Source organism: Cervus canadensis, chromosome 26, assembly GCF_019320065.1.
Source record: "Cervus canadensis isolate Bull #8, Minnesota chromosome 26, ASM1932006v1, whole genome shotgun sequence".
Classification (NCBI taxonomy): Eukaryota; Metazoa; Chordata; class Mammalia; order Artiodactyla; family Cervidae; genus Cervus; species Cervus canadensis.
Window position 1 is genome coordinate 35,663,048 of NC_057411.1, and position 16,805 is coordinate 35,679,852.

The window sequence follows — 16,805 nt, forward strand, 5'->3', positions numbered from 1 at the left end:
ACCAGGCTCCTCTGTCCGTGGAATTGTCCAGGCAAGCATACTGGAGTGGGTTGCCATGTTAATGCTGAAGACTGAACTTCAGGAAAACAGCCCAGCCCTTTTGTCATCCCACTCACACCATCACTCTATTCTCCAGTCAAGCTTTGCATCAGTAGGTGTGGGGCATATATTATTGTGATTTCTGCAGACCTTGAAAAAGGCTACATTAGAGAGACTGTTTCTCTGTGAAGCTGGAGTCTAAATGCTGCAGAACAAAATATACACTTTCTTGTCAAAAAGAGGAAGGGTAGAGAGGAACTGACTTTTTTTAAGTTATACTGGGGAAGGGAGAAGAATATTTTTTGCATTTGTGTGTGTGTGTGTGGTGGAAAGGAGAAAATTTAGAGAAATCTGCTCAGATTAACCTAAAATAGAGTTTATAGATGAAATCTGCTGCTTCTTCTGTTGTTATTACATGAGTCTATTGTCAGGGATTGATAAAAGAGTCAGTCTCTTTTAAGCTATTCAGTGCTAGGAGTTCCCAAGTGGAATTTCACCTCTCCTGTGTGTGTGTGTGTGTGTGTGTGTGTGTGTGTGTGTGTGTGAATGAGTGTGTGTGCTGATGACCAGCTTAATGGACAAGACAGTTGGAGATCTACCCTAGCTGGGCTAATAACACACTCACGTTCATGACATCAGGCTCTAAAAGTTTTCAAAGGCACCTCAGGCTCTGTTGCCTAATACCGTATTTCTAAGAAGAGCTGGCCTCCAGTCCAGATTGCTTGCACCCTGAGTGGTGAGGGGCACACATCTTTCCAGGGAAGAATGAACCATTTTTGGTTCCTCCCAAGTGGAGAAAGGGAAAGTGGATTACGGTACTCACATGCTTGGGAAGCTGCTCAATAAACCACAACTTCTGGGAAAGAAGGTGTAGAGCTTTACAGAATCCTCTGAATGTGAGCCAAAGAGAAAGGTAAAATCAATTAGAACTGAGCCTGGAATTTGGGGACTGAGAAAATAACTGAGTAGGAACTTCAAATTGTGAATGCAGCTGGGACATCTGAGAGGCAGGAACAAGGCCCTTCACTTCCAGGCTGAGTGCCCTCACCCAACCTCACTGGGTTTCCCTTTATAGGAAAAGACATTCATGAATAAAACAAAAATGAGAAAGTAGTTTTACCTTCCTTTAACCACACACACACAGGGCCCTCATTTTTCTCATTTTGTTTTCCATGTTGACACTTCGTTACCTGTAAGCATTTTTAAAAAGCAGAGGCGGAGCGGAGGACAGGGGAAATGGGTGAAGGTGATCAAAAGGTAGAAAACATCTAGGCATATAATGTACAGCCCACTGAGCATGGTTAACAATACTGTAGTGTATATGTAAAAGTCACTAAGAGAGTAGATCTTAAAAGTTTTCATCATAAGGAAAAAAAATGTTAGGTGATAGGTATTAACTAGGTGTATTGTGGTGACCATTTTGCAATATATACATATGTCAAAACTTTACATTGTACACCTTAGACTTACACAATGTTATTTGTCAATTTTATCTTAATAAACCTAAGGAAAAATTTTTTAAATAAAAGCAGAGGTGTATTGGGCCACTTGCTGTTACTTTTTGTTTTTAAATCATGACCCCTTTAAGCTGTCATGACTGATTGGCAGGCTTAATCAGATGCTTATGGGTTAAGGTCCTAAAATTTTTGAGCCATGATGAAAAATAATTCTTACTCTCCCTTGCTTAAGCTGTGGAGTGTTTCCTCAGCTTTAGTACCACGCTAACTCTTAGGAAAAACATTCCTGTTGTGCATACATGGAACTAAACCAAACCAACCATGATAAAGGAGGCCTAAGTAAGGTACCCCCCACCCACTCCTCCCTCACTCCCAGTTTTATGGTGCCAGTTGCAACTGGTGGCCAGCTGGAATCCTGGGTGGAAGTAAATTAACTGGAAACTCCAGTCACTGGTGCAGTCCCCTGGGATAAAGGAACGAAAGCCAGTGCAACATGGCCCCAGAGCGTACCTCTGGCTGCTGCCCGCACAACTCAGGGCTCATCAGTGCTCAGACTGGCAAGCACACGCACTCTGTCTGCCCTCTGTATATTTGCCTGTAGGATGGGGACCAGGTCACTAGCTTTCACACTTCTCTGATGCTTTAAACACAAAGAGCTCAGAGAGAATGCTTCCTGAAGGAACTGGAAGAGGTATCTCTCCACCTACCTAACTGGGGATAAATGCTATAGCCCTAGGGTCTTCCCTGGTAGCTCAGATGGTAAAGAATCTGCCTGCAATGCAGGAGACCTGGGTTCAGTCCCTGGGTTGGTAAGATCCCCTGGAGAAGGGCATGGCAACCCACTCCAGTATTCTTGCCTGGAGAAGTCCATGGACAAGAGGAGCCTGCCAGGCTACAGTCCATGGGGTTGCAAAGAGTCGGACACAACTAAGCCTGGCACATTTACTTCTTGGGAAAAACTTCAGTCTTGGTTCCAAGTTTTCTCTAAGTGATACTACTCTATTACTACTACTTCTACTGGCATAATAGTTTTTATTATTATATTTCAGAATGAGCATTTCTAATTATCTGGTAGATTGTTCCTTTCTTAGGAAGCAAGAATAAATAAAAAGTTGTTTGGCTTTTCAAGACAGAAGAGGGATGGAAGAAGGTAAAAGTAAGTAAATAAAGTATTAGAGACTTTCATTTGGTGCAAAATAACAAATAATAAAGTGGTACTTTAGGATAACAGACTTGCCCCACCGCTAGGTTCTTTCAGAAAGAGAAAGATGAGAGACAGAGGGAAGGAAAGAAAGAAGGAAGTGAGGAAGGGAAAAGATCAATCTTATAGTTTACATCTAGGATTTAAATTCAAAACCTCTTTTGAAATAGCTACCTCTCTGTAGGACACACACACATCTTAGTCTTGCAGAAGTGAAAGTGAAAGTCGCTCAGTCCTGTCCGACTCTTTGCCACCCCATGGACTATACAGTCCATTGAATTCTCCAGGCCAGAATACTGGAGTGGCTAGCTTTTCCCTTCTCCAGGGGATCTTCCCAACCCAGAGATCGAACCGGGCCTCTCGCATTGCAGGCGGATTCTTTACCAAAAGAGAAGTCTGAACCACAAGAGAAGTCTCTCGAAGAGAACAGAAATTCAGAAGTTTAAAACTTATTGGGAACTTCATGGACCAACTAGAGAAAAGAAATAGGGCAGATTTGTATCCTTCCTTTCTATTAAGCCATGCCGTGAGGAATGTAGCCTGCAATAATTTACTTTGAGCAATTTCATTCCCAGTTTTTACTGTTTTTTTTTTTATTTTTATGTCATGTGGGTCTGAACAAAACAGACCCACACTTTTGTTACCTAACACGCCCTGAAGAATCTACTGAATTCTATTGATTTTTGTCCCTTTGAGCACAAGCTCATTAACCTGAAACACTAAGGGGATAACTATATTTCACTGAGCCTATAACTGAGTGTCTGAAAACAGAAAGATCCCAAGACAGTAATACAGCTCTCTCCTCGGGATTCCCAATTTTTATTTTTTCACAATTTCGGCTGCAGAAGTTGTGATATTGCTTCCTTAATCCTAGAGAATCCTAGAGAAGAAGCTTTCTTGAAATATAGCCTTCTTTATTGTAATGTTTAGCAAAATCAGGGGTCCCAGTTTTCCATCAACTTCTATATTCTTACAACCTACTGGGGAGAAAATGTTAGCATCACACAGCAGTGTTGCCCCGACAGCCAGCTCCACCGCCTCCTCTCAGCAAAGAAAGCTAAGGCTGAATTGAGAAGCTATCTCGGGTATATGGAAATGAGGTCTCCCCAAAACCTCCAGGGACTTCCTCGCAAAGGAAAAAGCGATCAGGAAAAAATCAGACAGCACAGACAAGACAGCAGAGGCAGCCTGTTCGACAAGTCTCTCCAAGAAGCCCATTGAATGGGGCTGCATTTATCTTTCCAATCTAGGAGAATGAGAGATGTGACCTCCCCCCTTCCAAAATAATAATAAAGTAACAATTATTTTACCCAAGAAACCAATATAAAATGTTTGTGGTCTTGACTTTTATTTGAGATCTCAGATGAGATCAAATGGTCTATATATACCCTTTGATTCAAGGCAACAGACTTCTTCAAACTGTTTTTTAATTTGATTTATCCTTTGAAACAGAAAGTGCATTACATTTAACTGGTCTTGCAAAGGGGGTTTTCTTCTCTTTACAAACCGAATTCCTTATATAAATTAATAAAAGTTAAAGATGCTAATATATCACCGTTATTAGCTTTAAAAAAGAAAACAATTTACATAGTCTATAGTATTCTTATGATACAAAACACTTCAAATTCAATTACAGCAACTAAATGGACTTTTCTGTTTCTGACCCAGAGAGGCTGTAACAATTCCCACCATCTACTTTAACACGCATTTTTATCCGAAAGGAGTTAAATTAAATACAAGCTATGGTAGCCCCATCCCTCCCCAACACTTTCTTTAAATCACTAATAAATAGCAACAAACGACTGTGCAATTTCAGAGGGGGACAAAGAGGCTGGTTGGGGGGCCAACCTGAGGGCCTTCCCTGGTTCCACGACTACTACTTCAAGTCCTGGACAGGGAAAACCGGGCTTGGGGCCAGGGGTCGTCGGGGAAGAGCCAGAGAGAATGTAGTGGGGAAAGAGACTGAACAAATCCAGACCCGGGAGGGGCGCGAGAGGGGAGGGAGAGTGAGAACATTCTTGTCTACGCTTCTCCAATTAATTTCAAAATAAAAGGGGAACCGTGTGGTTTGAATTGCTCTTAAAAGCGGGAGGAGAGCCGGGAGAAGGAGGTCCATCTTTTTATACCAAATTCCAAAAAGAAAGCATCTTACATTTTAAATATTCACAATAAAGTAACTTCTAGTCAGTGTGACTCACGATTTATTTACAAAGAGCCTTCAACAGGTTACTTTAGTCGGCACAGCAGTTTGCGGGGTAGACGTGTCCCTCTTCCCATCGGTGGCTCCGAGGTCCCCCGCGCGGTGGGTGTCGGAGGGTCCAGACCGGGTCTCCGCGCTCCCCGCCCCGGCCGGTCTCCAGGCAAAAGTGGGGGTGGGGGAGGCGCAGAAGGAGGGGGGGACACGGGGAGGGAGACACGGCTGGGACACCGAGCGGGGCCGGAAGGTGGCCCCCTGCAGCATCAGTTCGGTGCAATTCGTGGTCTTGTCTGCCACGTCTCGTCATCCTCCGAAGTCTCTGTCCCCTGCCCCCGCTCCGCTCGTAGGTTACAAAAATAGATATGTACATCTTAGAAAAGCGCGGGGCCCCGGCAGGCGGGAGACGCGGGGCCGGCGGGCGCGCGGGCGGCGGGCGCTCAGGACGAGCCCTCGGTCTCGGACGCGTGCAACAGGAGCCCGCCGCCTCCGCCGCCGCCGCCACTCGACTTGTGCTTCTTCAGCAGCTGCGTGATTTTCTCGTCGTCCGAGTTGGGGTCCAGGGGCTTGTTGTAGTCGTCGTCCTCCTCCTCGTTCTCCGAGGCCCCTTTCAGCCGCTCGGTCTCCGAGTCCTGCTTCTTCTTGGCCGTGGCCATCTCGGCTGCGTGCTTCTTCCTCCACTTGGTCCGGCGGTTCTGGAACCAGACCTGGGAGACCGAGAAAGCGGAGAAGAGGGGAGATTCGGGGGGAGGCGGGGTGGTGGAAGGAATTTCCACGGAGCAAAGGAGCCAGGCCGTGGGCCCCCGCTCCTGCGGGCCGCCCCCCACCCCTCCCCCGACGGGGAGACGCGCTCCCCCGCGGCCCTCCTGCGGCCCGGGCCGTCAAAGTCGGTCTCCATCGCCCGGGTCTCGTCCTCGGATCGGGCACCAACAAACTGCCTGCCGTTGCCATAGTGACAGCAACACAAGAGTATTGAGGTTGTCACTGAGCGATTTCTCAGAAGAGGAAAAAAAAAAAATTTGGAAACTTAAACTGAGTTTCCCTAAAAGACTTCGCTTGCCTACTTTCTAGTTGGAAGTAGAAAACTTTTCCCCTCCGTAAAACTGCCTCCTAATGATTGCAATTCTATTCGTTTTTTTCACTTTCTCAGATTCAGGTATTTCTAACAATCTGAAGCGTACTTGCTTTTTAGTGAGATTTGCGGGGAAACACACAGCATTTACACTAATAACCTCTGTTTTTCTTCACTTTTGGATATTTGTCTGTTTCACTTATTTCAGATCTGAAAACACACAATAGTGGTGGGTAAACACTCGCCTATCCATGTATACTTGTATGATGTAATGTCAAATTAAAAAACTGACAAAACACAAAACTTCAAGTCAGTGATAATAACCAACATAAATGCATGAAAATATTTAACCGCTTAGTTGAAATCATCATAATAGCTTGTGTGTCTCTGTCTCTCTGGTTTAATGTTTTTCATAAAACCAAAGACCAAGGCAAGAATCTTCCTGAGTTATTTTTTAAAAGTGAAATTTTGCCAATTACATTACTTCCCACTATTAGCATGCCTGGTCTTTCAAATGTTATTTTAATATTGATCCTTCCTAAGACATTCATTTTTATACAACTATTTTAAGCCTATTCATGATTTTTGACATCGTGTTTGATATACATATTTTAAACCGAAAGCACCAGCCATAAGTAACCAATTTCCCAAATATATTGAAGCATCCTCTCTTTATGCTTCTCATCCATTTTCTCATCTGTTACGTATTTATCTAGAGAATCAGAATTGTTAAGAAAGAGATTTTTCGTTTCTTTATGCAGCTATAATAATTCATTTCTAGCCACGCAGACATATTTATGGTGACAAATGAAGACCTCCAGACTACTGTGGTAAACTTTGTACCAACCACTGCAAAAAGTAATCTTAACAGCGATGGTACTCTAATGGTCACATACAAAATCACTCCTGAAATGCATTTTATGATGCTTGTCCAGGGAGAAATACTCTCTAACCAGCAGACTTGGCTAACCTTATCTCTACTTACTTTTCAAAGCAACAACATAACTAATAGAAACAGATTTAAACACACGCACACACCAAAAACTATATATATGTATATATGTGTGTATATATATATATATATATATATATTATATGTATACACACATAGCGAGATATAGCAAACTAAAGAACAAAAGGGAATACTGGAAATACAGGAAACCACTAGATTTACGGTACACAGCTGTTTCCATCCCTTTATTTTTCAGGCAAAGAGTTCTCCAATTTGATTCCCTGGAAATATATTGTACAACTCAATTATAAGCTAAGTGACATTTTAATTATAAATTGTCATAAACAGTAAAACCTTACATCTATTGATAAACTTCTGTTTCATTATACAATCATAATCTTGTTAATTCACTTGGAAAATTACTACTCCAAAGTGACTGCCTTCAGGCTCAGTTAAAAGCAGGTGCATCCATGTTAAGGGGTCAAATCTTGTGGATTTATTGTTGTTTTTTTTTTAACCTGTAAGTTAATACAGTAGCACTATAATGCCGATCTACATTAGGAAATTCTGTAACTAGTGGAGCCTGAATTGACAAGCAAAAGCTTAAATATCCTTACAAATAGAACAAATAGAAGCTATCTAACTGGCCTCATCTATTCTCAGGGCTGATATTTCAGTAATGCTTTTATTCTCTAATAATGACGAGTTCCCCCAGCACATGCTGCTATCTAGATTAACCTAATTTCAAAGGCGGGGGGCTTGATTCCTTTTGTTCATCAACAGTTTGCCTGCCTGTGAGATCCAGAGCCTTTGTAACTTACTCCCCCCGCCCCCAACCTCCTTCGCTGATCTCAGCTCTCCCCAGGCTTCGCAAACCCGCACCCCTGGGCGGGCGACTATTTGTTAGTTTGGTGTGTGTGTGTGTGTGTGTGTGCGTGTGCGTCTGTGTGTAGGCACAGGCACGGTGTACACAGGGGCGCTATTCCTCGAGGTTTGCAAGGTCCACTCACCTTGACTTGACTCTCCGTCATCCCCAATGAATAGGCCAAGCGAGCCCTCTCGGGCCCCGCCAAGTATTTCGTTTGTTCGAACGTCTTCTCCAGGGCAAAGATCTGCTGGCCCGAGAACGTGGGTCTCGTGTGTTTCCTCTTCCCGTCTTTGTCCAACAAGATGGATCCTTGATCTAGGAGAACGGATTTTTTTAAAAAGGAAAGGGAGAAGCAGTCAGTTATGAGCGGCTCCACTGAGAAGAAACGAACTCCAGAAACGACGTTGCGGTGGGAACCGAGCGCCTGTTCCTCGGCAGCATTGAAAAACGCTGGGGGCGCTTAGGGCCCCACGGCTCTTCCCCCCTCCTTCGCTTTTTTTACACCCACCTGTTTTATTCCTTTCTTTTTCCTTTCTTTCTTTCTTTTTTTTTTTTTTTTTTTGTCTTTTAAGTGGGAGTGTTTGGAACTGCAGTAAATAACCTTTGGCCCAACAACGACGTCCAACTGAGAGCGCATCGCTCAAGTTTGCCGAGGCAGAATGGCTAGGGCCCTGGAAACGGAGTGCGGGGCGGAGGGCTGGTGAGCAAGTCCCCTTCCTCGCCCGCCTTGTCTAGTTGGCGGCACTCGGTCTCGGGGCCTTTGCGTGGGGACGACTAATTTTGTTCCTTGAACGCTTTCCTAACCTGTGCCCGCGCCACAAAGGGCGCCTTGTTTTAGAAACACAAGGGAGCTAAGTCGCCCCCCAACCATAACGCCGCGGCGGCCGAGGGGGAGGGGGCGTCGCCTTTGTTGGAGGTCCCTACGTGGCCGTCCCGAACACAAACAAAAGCGTCTCCCCGACGCCCTCACCCGCCCCCCCCCAGGTCGCCCCAGTCCCGAGACTCCCCAAGGAAACCTCCACTTGGCTCCCCCAACTTCCCTCAGTTACTGCCGCTCAGCCACAGAGACGTGGGAAACTTCGGGGGGACTCGGTCAAAAGCGAAGAACTGAGCGAGACAAGGACCGGGCACTGGGCCCTCAATGCCACCCGGGAGGATGCAAGCTACGTCCGCGAGCTGGCCAACCACCTAGAAGATTAGAGTGATCCTGGGCTAACTCAGTTGGTGTCCAGCAAGATCTTTGCGGGATGTTGTCTTCCCCCAACCCCCCCACCCCCACCCCCATCCTTGTCCCTCCGCCTGGTTCATCCTCCGGTTCTTTCTCCTATTAGGATGTTGAGAGCCACGACGCCCCTCAATATGTCCAGGCCCAAGGCGTCCCGGCCCTTGGGGCCGAGACAGGTGGAAAAACCAGGGCCCGGCGGTGGGGAGCGGCCCGAAGTGGCGCCGGCCCTCGTGCACCGACCGCGGACCTGTCTTCAGTGGGCTGCCCTGGGCTGCGTGTACTCGCAGGACGAAGGAGGGGGCGGTGAAGGCGATCAGGTGAGGTGGGGACACCCTGGACCAAGTCGCACATGCAAACACATGCGTTCGGCTCAGAGCTGTGAAGGGTTCGTCGATGCCGTTCCCCCACCAGGAGGCCAGTCAGGCTGCGAAGATCGAATGGGACTTTGGCCTGGGACTCCGGAAAGCTGGAATGCGGGCGGGGACGCAGTAGCCCCTCTTGCCCTCCGCACCTCTTTAACCCAGGAGGGGCCTAGGGTTCCGGGCCGGGCCGTTCCTGGAACAGCCGGGACCTCGGATAAGACACAAGTCCCGCACGCCGCGGTGTGTTTCACCGAGACGCATGCACACGCGCTGTGCTCCGCGTGCCCGGGACTTGGGAAGAGAGGCCGCCTGGACACACCATGGAGCTCAGGAAAGCGAGAATTCCCCCCCCCCCACCCCTCCCGAACGCCCTGGCCCATTCTAAATCGTGTGATTCTGGCGCTGCCAAACTGCTCGGCCGGCACGAGGGTGGACCCGGCCGCTTGCACACCAGAGGCCGTGACCTGAGAGCGGGCAGAACCAGCACAAGTCGGCGCAGCAGGCGACTGTACTCACGAGGGGTGCAGGCCAGGCGGGCGTCCCTCCAGGGCGGGCTCTGCATCACTCCCGGCCAGAAGATAGGCGTCCGGCCGGGCAGTTCGGCGAGCGGCTTCGGGTACCGACCCACGGCGGCCACGGCCGCGGCGCTGGGGCTGAAGTAGAGCCCGGGAGGCGGCGGCGGCGGGCTCAGGCTGCTGAAACGGGGCAGGCCGGCCAGGAGCCCCGCTGGCGACGAGGCGGCGGCGGCCGCCGCTGCGGCTGCGGCCGCAGCGGCCGAAGCGGAGGTGGAAGAGGAAGAGGAGGAGGAGGAGGACCCGGAGGGCGAGGCGGAGGGCAGGGCGGCCCCTGAGGCCACGGGCATGGAGGGCCGGCTCAGGATGTCGTTGATGCCGTGTGGGGTGGCGGCCGAGAGCTGCTGCGGGGGGCTGCCCAGGGCCGAGAGCCCCCCCGCGGCCGGGGGCTTCAGGCTGCCCGGGTTGTGGGCGCCCAAAGGCGGGGAGGGCGACGACGAGGAGGACGAGGAGGACGAGGAGGAGGGGGGGCCGGCGGGCAGCGGGGGGTAGGCGGCGGGGTACAGCGGGGTCTTCATTTCTGCCATGCTGTGCAGGGCGGCCAGGGGCGGGCTGCTGAGCAGGAACGCGCTCTGCCGGGGGCCCTCCATCGCCCCCACCGCTAACATCCCACGACCAGGCCGGAGCCCGCGGCCACGCAGCGAGGGCGCCGGCCCCTGCCCCTCGGCGGGGCTCCGGAGAGCGAGAAGCGCTGCGGGCGCGAGCAAGGAGGCGCTCGGCGGCGCACCCGGGGGCGACCTGCCAACTGGGCCAGGAATGCCGCCGCCGAGAGTTGCTCTCGGAACTGCGCAGCAGAAATGTCCAAACACACCAGTGGAGAGGCGGTGGCTGGCCAGACCAGCGAGCAGCGTCCGGGTGGTTTGGGCTGTCCTTTCCCTGATAGAGTCCTGGATTCAATCTCGGGCTCCTCGCTTCTTCCTCACTTTTTCCTCGCCGCTCAAAGCGCGCAACTTCTCATCTTCTTTCTCTTGGAAATAAGCAAAACCAAACCCCGCCCGGCCCCAGAAAGCTCGTAACAAAGTTAAGAATCACCGAATCTTTGATGTGGGGACAGTTGGGGGTGAGGGGCCGGCTCGCTTTCTTCGGGGAGGTTCAAAGGACGCCGGGTTCCGCTCGACCAGCTCCAGTCTTACTTGGATGCCCTGCTCTTTCGGCCACGAGGTTGATTCGCACTCGGCGCGCGGAGCGCGCAGGGAGAGAGCGCATCCAACCCGCGGGAGGGTTGGCCTCTGGGCGGGCTTCCTCCGCCTGCTCTGCCCAAGGCTTCGGCGCCAGAAAGGGCAGTGCCACCGATCCCCGCGGCTCCCAGACTCGGCGCGCCGACCCGTCTTCCCCTCTGCGCCACGGGGTTGCAGAGTTGCAATATTGAAAAGAAAAAGAAAAAGAAAAGTGGGGAGGAAAAACACGGAGAAGCAAAGACTAAGTGAAAAGTCTGACGCCTTCAGTTACGGCTCCAGTCTGTCCACTTCTGCAAAAGGGCCTGGCGACCCCGGCCCCACCCCGCCCCCAGCGCCCTGTCTTCCTCTCACTCTCCGCCTTTGCCTCTTCTGTCTCGCATTTTCTTCGCGGCTCTACAGGCTTCGCTCTTCTAAGTCCTGTCCTCCGGCCAAGCTGACCCCCTCTCCGAGGCTGTTCCACTACCTCTCTCTCCTCTCCTTGCTCCCTCCGGGCCTGACAGTTCAGATGAAGCTCTCAAAGGTAATAAAACATTTGCATCACTCCCTACCCCTCTTTAGCTGGGGGACGAGAGGGAGGGGGAGATGGGGGGTCCAAAATGAGAACTTTGAAGGACGTCACTCCGAGGCAGCCGGGAAGGGCGGGCCCGAGGAGCGGGGGAGGGTGGGGTGCAGGCTGGGGGCGTAACCACCATCTCCAATAGCGCTCTGCCTGGGGCCTCGCGTCGCCTCCGGGTCACGCCCACTCGGGAGCGCCGCGCCCTTCGATTGGCTGAAGGGCGCGAGCCGTAGGACCGCGCCCGCCTGGTTCCCGCCCCCTCCCGCTTCTATCCCGCCGGGGGGCGGGGCCAGGGGCGGGGCCTGGCGAGTGGTGCGGTTCGGCCGCTGGGCCAGTGGACGCCTCAATTAATTGTGTTAAATAAAATGGGAAAAGGGAGGGGGGGAGCAGAGACGAAGAGGGTATTACTTTTTAAAGAGAAGAATAATGAAAACCCAGCCCTTTTATGGAAGAGCAGTTCATATTCTTCCCTCGCCTCCCCCTCGCCTGCTCTCGTCACCCTAGCCCCCCCCTTCCCCCACGAGCTCACGACGCCTCACCTCGAACAGAGTCTGGTCTCTTGTAAAATGGAGCTAATGGAGCAGGCAGCCGGCGCAGCCCTGGCCTAGCTCCTTCTTTTGAAGGGATTAATTAAAGGCCATCTGGGCTCTCCCAGGATTGTGTAAATTAATTTGTTGCTCCTTAAGCCTTAGAGATGTCCTTAATCCCCTTGTAGGCCGAAGGATCGCCCTATTCCATCTTTGCCACCTCCCCGCTTTCCTTCTCTCTTTCTTCTCTTTCACTTTTCTTTTTATTCCCGGGTCTCCCCCCACCTCCACACACACAAGATGTTATCATGTATAGGTTTACTCCATTCTCAGGGAACGGAATCAGCTTATTGGGAGCATTTGTTTCTTATGTGATGTTTCAACCTGACAGCAGTGAACTTTTTAAACTTTTCTCCCCTGTGATCATTATTTGTTTTGAGTTTTACGGGGTCAGAATCATCAAAATTGAGGAGGAGTCTTTACATACGAAAGTATCTGGTACACATACACACACCCTCCACAACCATCTTGAAAACTCTTACCCTCTCTCAACTCCAGAATGTTTCGGGAGATGGAGACTTCCCAGCTTCTGCGCTGTGATGATGGGATGTCTTAGGGTTTAGGTGTTGGACGGCGGTTTCCCTTATTCCCTCTTAATTTCTTCCATCGCTGGACATCTTTAAATTTCCAGGAGCCGTTGAGCTGTGTACACGGGGAAGGAAGACCCTTGCACAATTTTGAGATTTCAGGGTATTAAAGTAGCACACCATCAAGGGATAGTCACTACAGTAGTTTGGACGAGATCATTAAGTCCAAACTTAATCAGCAGAAAATTGAAATAAATAAGGAATACAATTCGAGCGGCACCACCCATGGACCGAGTTTGGCTGTGAGAGCCAAAAGCTCTTATTTGCATCCCAGCACGGTAAGCCAGAGGGCTTATTCCACTTAGATAACCTACGTTTCCGCTGCACTGATCTTTCAAAGGTAGCAACTTGAGCTTGAGTTTGAGAGGTTTTTGTTTATCTTTTGCCACTTCTATTATTCACTTCTGATATAATGTTCCCTCTCCATTATTTTTCATTAATTTCAAGACTGGGCTAAACCCATCACTACACAGACCATAGCATCTGACTAAGGGGAGGGTGAGGTCCTTCTTCAATGTGAATTATGCTGAGTAGGGCAAGAAGAGAGATGATGAGGGGGCCCTGTGTATTTCCCCGTCAGGATGTTTGCTGGGTCGTGGGTATAAACTCCAGCGCCCTGTCCTTGGCTGCTAGGGGAACTCCAGTAGGAGGGAGGCGCGTGTAGCCCAATCCTGGCCCGAGAGTTGGGGTCCTCTGCTTCTCGATTCGTTAAAAACGAAACTTTATCTCGCCTCGGGAGTCTCTAGGACGGCGGTGACGTACGACCCTTCGCCTGGACCCCACGCCTGGGCCCCTAGCGACCGTCTCACCTGGCCCGCACGCCTCACACCACATTCTCGAGGGCTAGGTAGGAATGGAGAAGGAAGGAAGCTAGTGATCCCCAAATACTCCAATTTCTAAAAGCGACTTCGCTTTATTTCACATAAATAGCCTGACCTGGGAAAGCATTGAACATTTTCCTATTGTAAATCTAGTATCTGATTTGGGGTGGGTGAGGTAGAAATAGAGCAAAATCAGAAAGACCGACCAACCCGGCGGACCATTGATTCAACTCCACCCAAGTCTGGGTTAATTGTCATCGGTAAATAATTGCAAAGCTTGGGTGCCGACTGGAAGTCTCAATCGTTTGCTTTTATTTATCATTCACATTGCGGAATTAAAACAGCAGTGTCGTTCTTAATTGTGACAATAAAAACATCTGGGGTCTATGTACCTAGATCCCCGGGGGGGTGAGCCCTGGGTGCCCGAATCCCGCGTGGGGCAATGAAATTCAGACGCTCACGGCGAGGCGCGGCCGAAGGAAGGCCGGTCGGTGCCTCCTGCCTGGTGCTGTTATCATGATCGATCTGCTCCGTCTGTCTCCAGCTGGGAGCCGGGAGAGCGAGGGGCGTCCTCAAAGGGGGTGGGCTGGTGGGAGAGATGACCCTGCAGAGCTAAAACCACCTTCCGGACGGCGTCCTGGAGGAGCAGATCCCCACGCGGATGTGGGAGGCGGGTTTTTGGTCAGGGCCATCTTACACGCCGCATCCACACGCCCTAAAGAATCAGGGCTTCTCTCGCTCGGGGAACTCCCCCCCACCCCCAACACCCGCGCGGTTCTGCCCACGACCTAAGAGAGTCCGGCATTTCTAAGCAACCCTTGGGAATGGAACGTGTCACACGTGCTCACGACCCCCTCTACCCTCCGCGTCTCTGCACTATATATATATATATATGTATATATATATATATATATGGGGGGGGGGGACTGTGTTGGAAAGCGATTGATTTGCATTTTAATTGAAAAATAAATGAAAGCGGTTTGGCAAATTCGGAGGTTGCCAAAAGAGCTACAAGGGTAGGAGTGAAGAAGGCGACGCCCCCGTCTCCAGCCCCTGGACTTCCTTTAAGCCTGCTGACCAGGGCCTCCGTTTTCAAGTTACTGTTCCCAGTCGGTTCCTACTATTAGGCAGCCTGCACCACGCACTTCACCATCCCACCCTCGGTCTTAACCCTGGACTCGGACGCCTAGTCAGTTGTGTTACTTTTGTTTTAAATGGAAGGAGCAGCATCTAAATTCACAGTAATTCACAGAGGAATGCAAATGAAATCTCAGCTAAGTGTACTTAAATTCAGCAGTCTGTCGGGGATGAATGATAACTATTCTTCCCCAAATATATTAACGTCAAACAAAGGTCGGGATACTCAAGTGTAGCCACAGGAAGCCAATTCTAAATTCGAAGGAGGGAGGAGGGGGACGAAGGGAATTTTGTGTGTTTCAGGCCAAAACCCACTCCAAAGAGTGTTTGCCTGAATTGTCCGAATGACTTCTTTAATAACTCCACTTGGGCCGACGAATGGGGCTCGTTTGGGCTGAACTCGGAGGCCGGTTGGGTTTACAGTTCCTGTTAAAAACAGGGGTCGAGTGGAGCCGGCGGCTAAGTAGAAACGCAAGGGAGAAAGAAGGAAGTCCACGGTCTTGGAATCACTCAGTCTCAGAGAAGGAGAGCACTGCCGTGTGCACCTCTTTGCATGCCCCAAAGGCGGTGTTTTGGGAACTGGATCCTTGGCAGGTTCTGCTGATCAGAAATGAAGGAGATTACTTGGGAAGGGTCGGGGTACAGAGAAGTCTACAAATGACGGGTGGGGAAGAGCCCTGGGGGGATCCTGCTGTCGGCCTTGCTCTCCCCGCCGAGACCAACGCAAAATGAGAGAAGGAACCCATCCGCCGTAGACAGCCTCGTGGGATCTACTACCAAAAAGGTTTGGAATTTCATGCCAGCTTCCACCTCCCGGCTCCCATCAGGGATCTTCAGTGTGACAACACGACACCCCTGCGCCGCACACCTACAGAACCTCTCCTGGGGGACACGTGCACTCGGAAGGGAGGGCTGTGAAAAGTCCCAGAAGATGGAGAATTCTAAATCCATAAACGTCTGCAATATCAATACCGGATTCAGGAGAAAGAGGACACTCAAGAAAACACCAATGACCTGCTCAAGAGAAAACTAGTCTTGAACTTCAGCAAAGCACACATAACTTTAGCAAACATATCTGCATGTGTAACACCCAAGCCCGGCATGCCCCCGAGTATTCTCTACAAAGACTCATTGGCTTCCAGGGCAAGTACATGCTTTGACGTATGTTCTGGAAACCAAGATCCAGTGTAAATTCTTCCATGTGCTTGAAGGGATGTCTGTGAATGTCTACAATTTCCTTAAAGAATAGAATGCTAGTTCAGTTTCACCACCAGGTTACGGAATATCTGATGTGAACGGTAGGTTAAAAAAAAAAAAAATTTACACCTGTATAATTGACGTCCATAGGGCATAATTTAAGTAATTTTAAACGAGCCCGTGACCTAGTTCCTCTTTCAGTCCCCCTAAAAGGTGTTGCTTCTGACTTGGGTGTGCGTGCATGTGTCAGCATTGGTCTTTTCAGCCGACTTACCGTGCGCCACTCCTTATTCTTCCATGAAAGAAAGTTGTCTTGTTTTCGTCACTTGCCTCGCTTGCAGTGCCTGGGTCCTTCAGGCCGTTTTAAAGAAACCCTGAGCACTTACCGCCCTCTTGTGGAAGAAACTTAGCAGTTCATTCGGTCTAGAAAAGACAAGCCCGCCTGGTTGTGTTAAAAGCAGAAATTTAATTTCTCAAAGAGCTTTGCCTTTGTATAGATCCTTGATTAACATGGGCTTAATTTTTATCTGAAATGCCAAATGCATCAAATGAAGTGTAGGCCTGGCAATTCTTGCTTTAATTCAGATAGCAAAAGCCTTCTAAAATGAACGTTTCAATTTTAATCTTTCTTCCTCCCCTACCTTTCGTTACATTCCGTCATTTGACTCAGTCTGGATGAAACAAATTTCGATTTTTATTGGAATTATCTTTTTTACTTTTCTTCCCTAATTATCAAAATAGTACTATGCTTAATTCAGAATATTTGGGAAGTAGAGAGAATTATAAAAACAAAGAGTCAT

The 16,805-nt window shown here is 49.6% G+C and overlaps 1 protein-coding gene across 1 annotated transcript; it reads right to left on the reverse strand.

Annotated features, from left to right (window-relative positions):
• Window positions 1–4,107: 4,107 nt before the first annotated feature.
• Window positions 4,108–10,676, reverse strand: NKX6-1 (NK6 homeobox 1). Its single transcript, XM_043448534.1, has 3 exons — window positions 9,887–10,676; window positions 7,926–8,098; window positions 4,108–5,598 (listed from the first exon to the last, which is right to left on the reverse strand). The coding sequence occupies exons 1-3, from the start codon at window positions 10,548–10,550 to the stop codon at window positions 5,332–5,334; spliced, it is 1,104 nt and encodes a 367-aa protein (XP_043304469.1). The 5' UTR covers window positions 10,551–10,676; the 3' UTR covers window positions 4,108–5,331.
• Window positions 10,677–16,805: the final 6,129 nt, after the last annotated feature.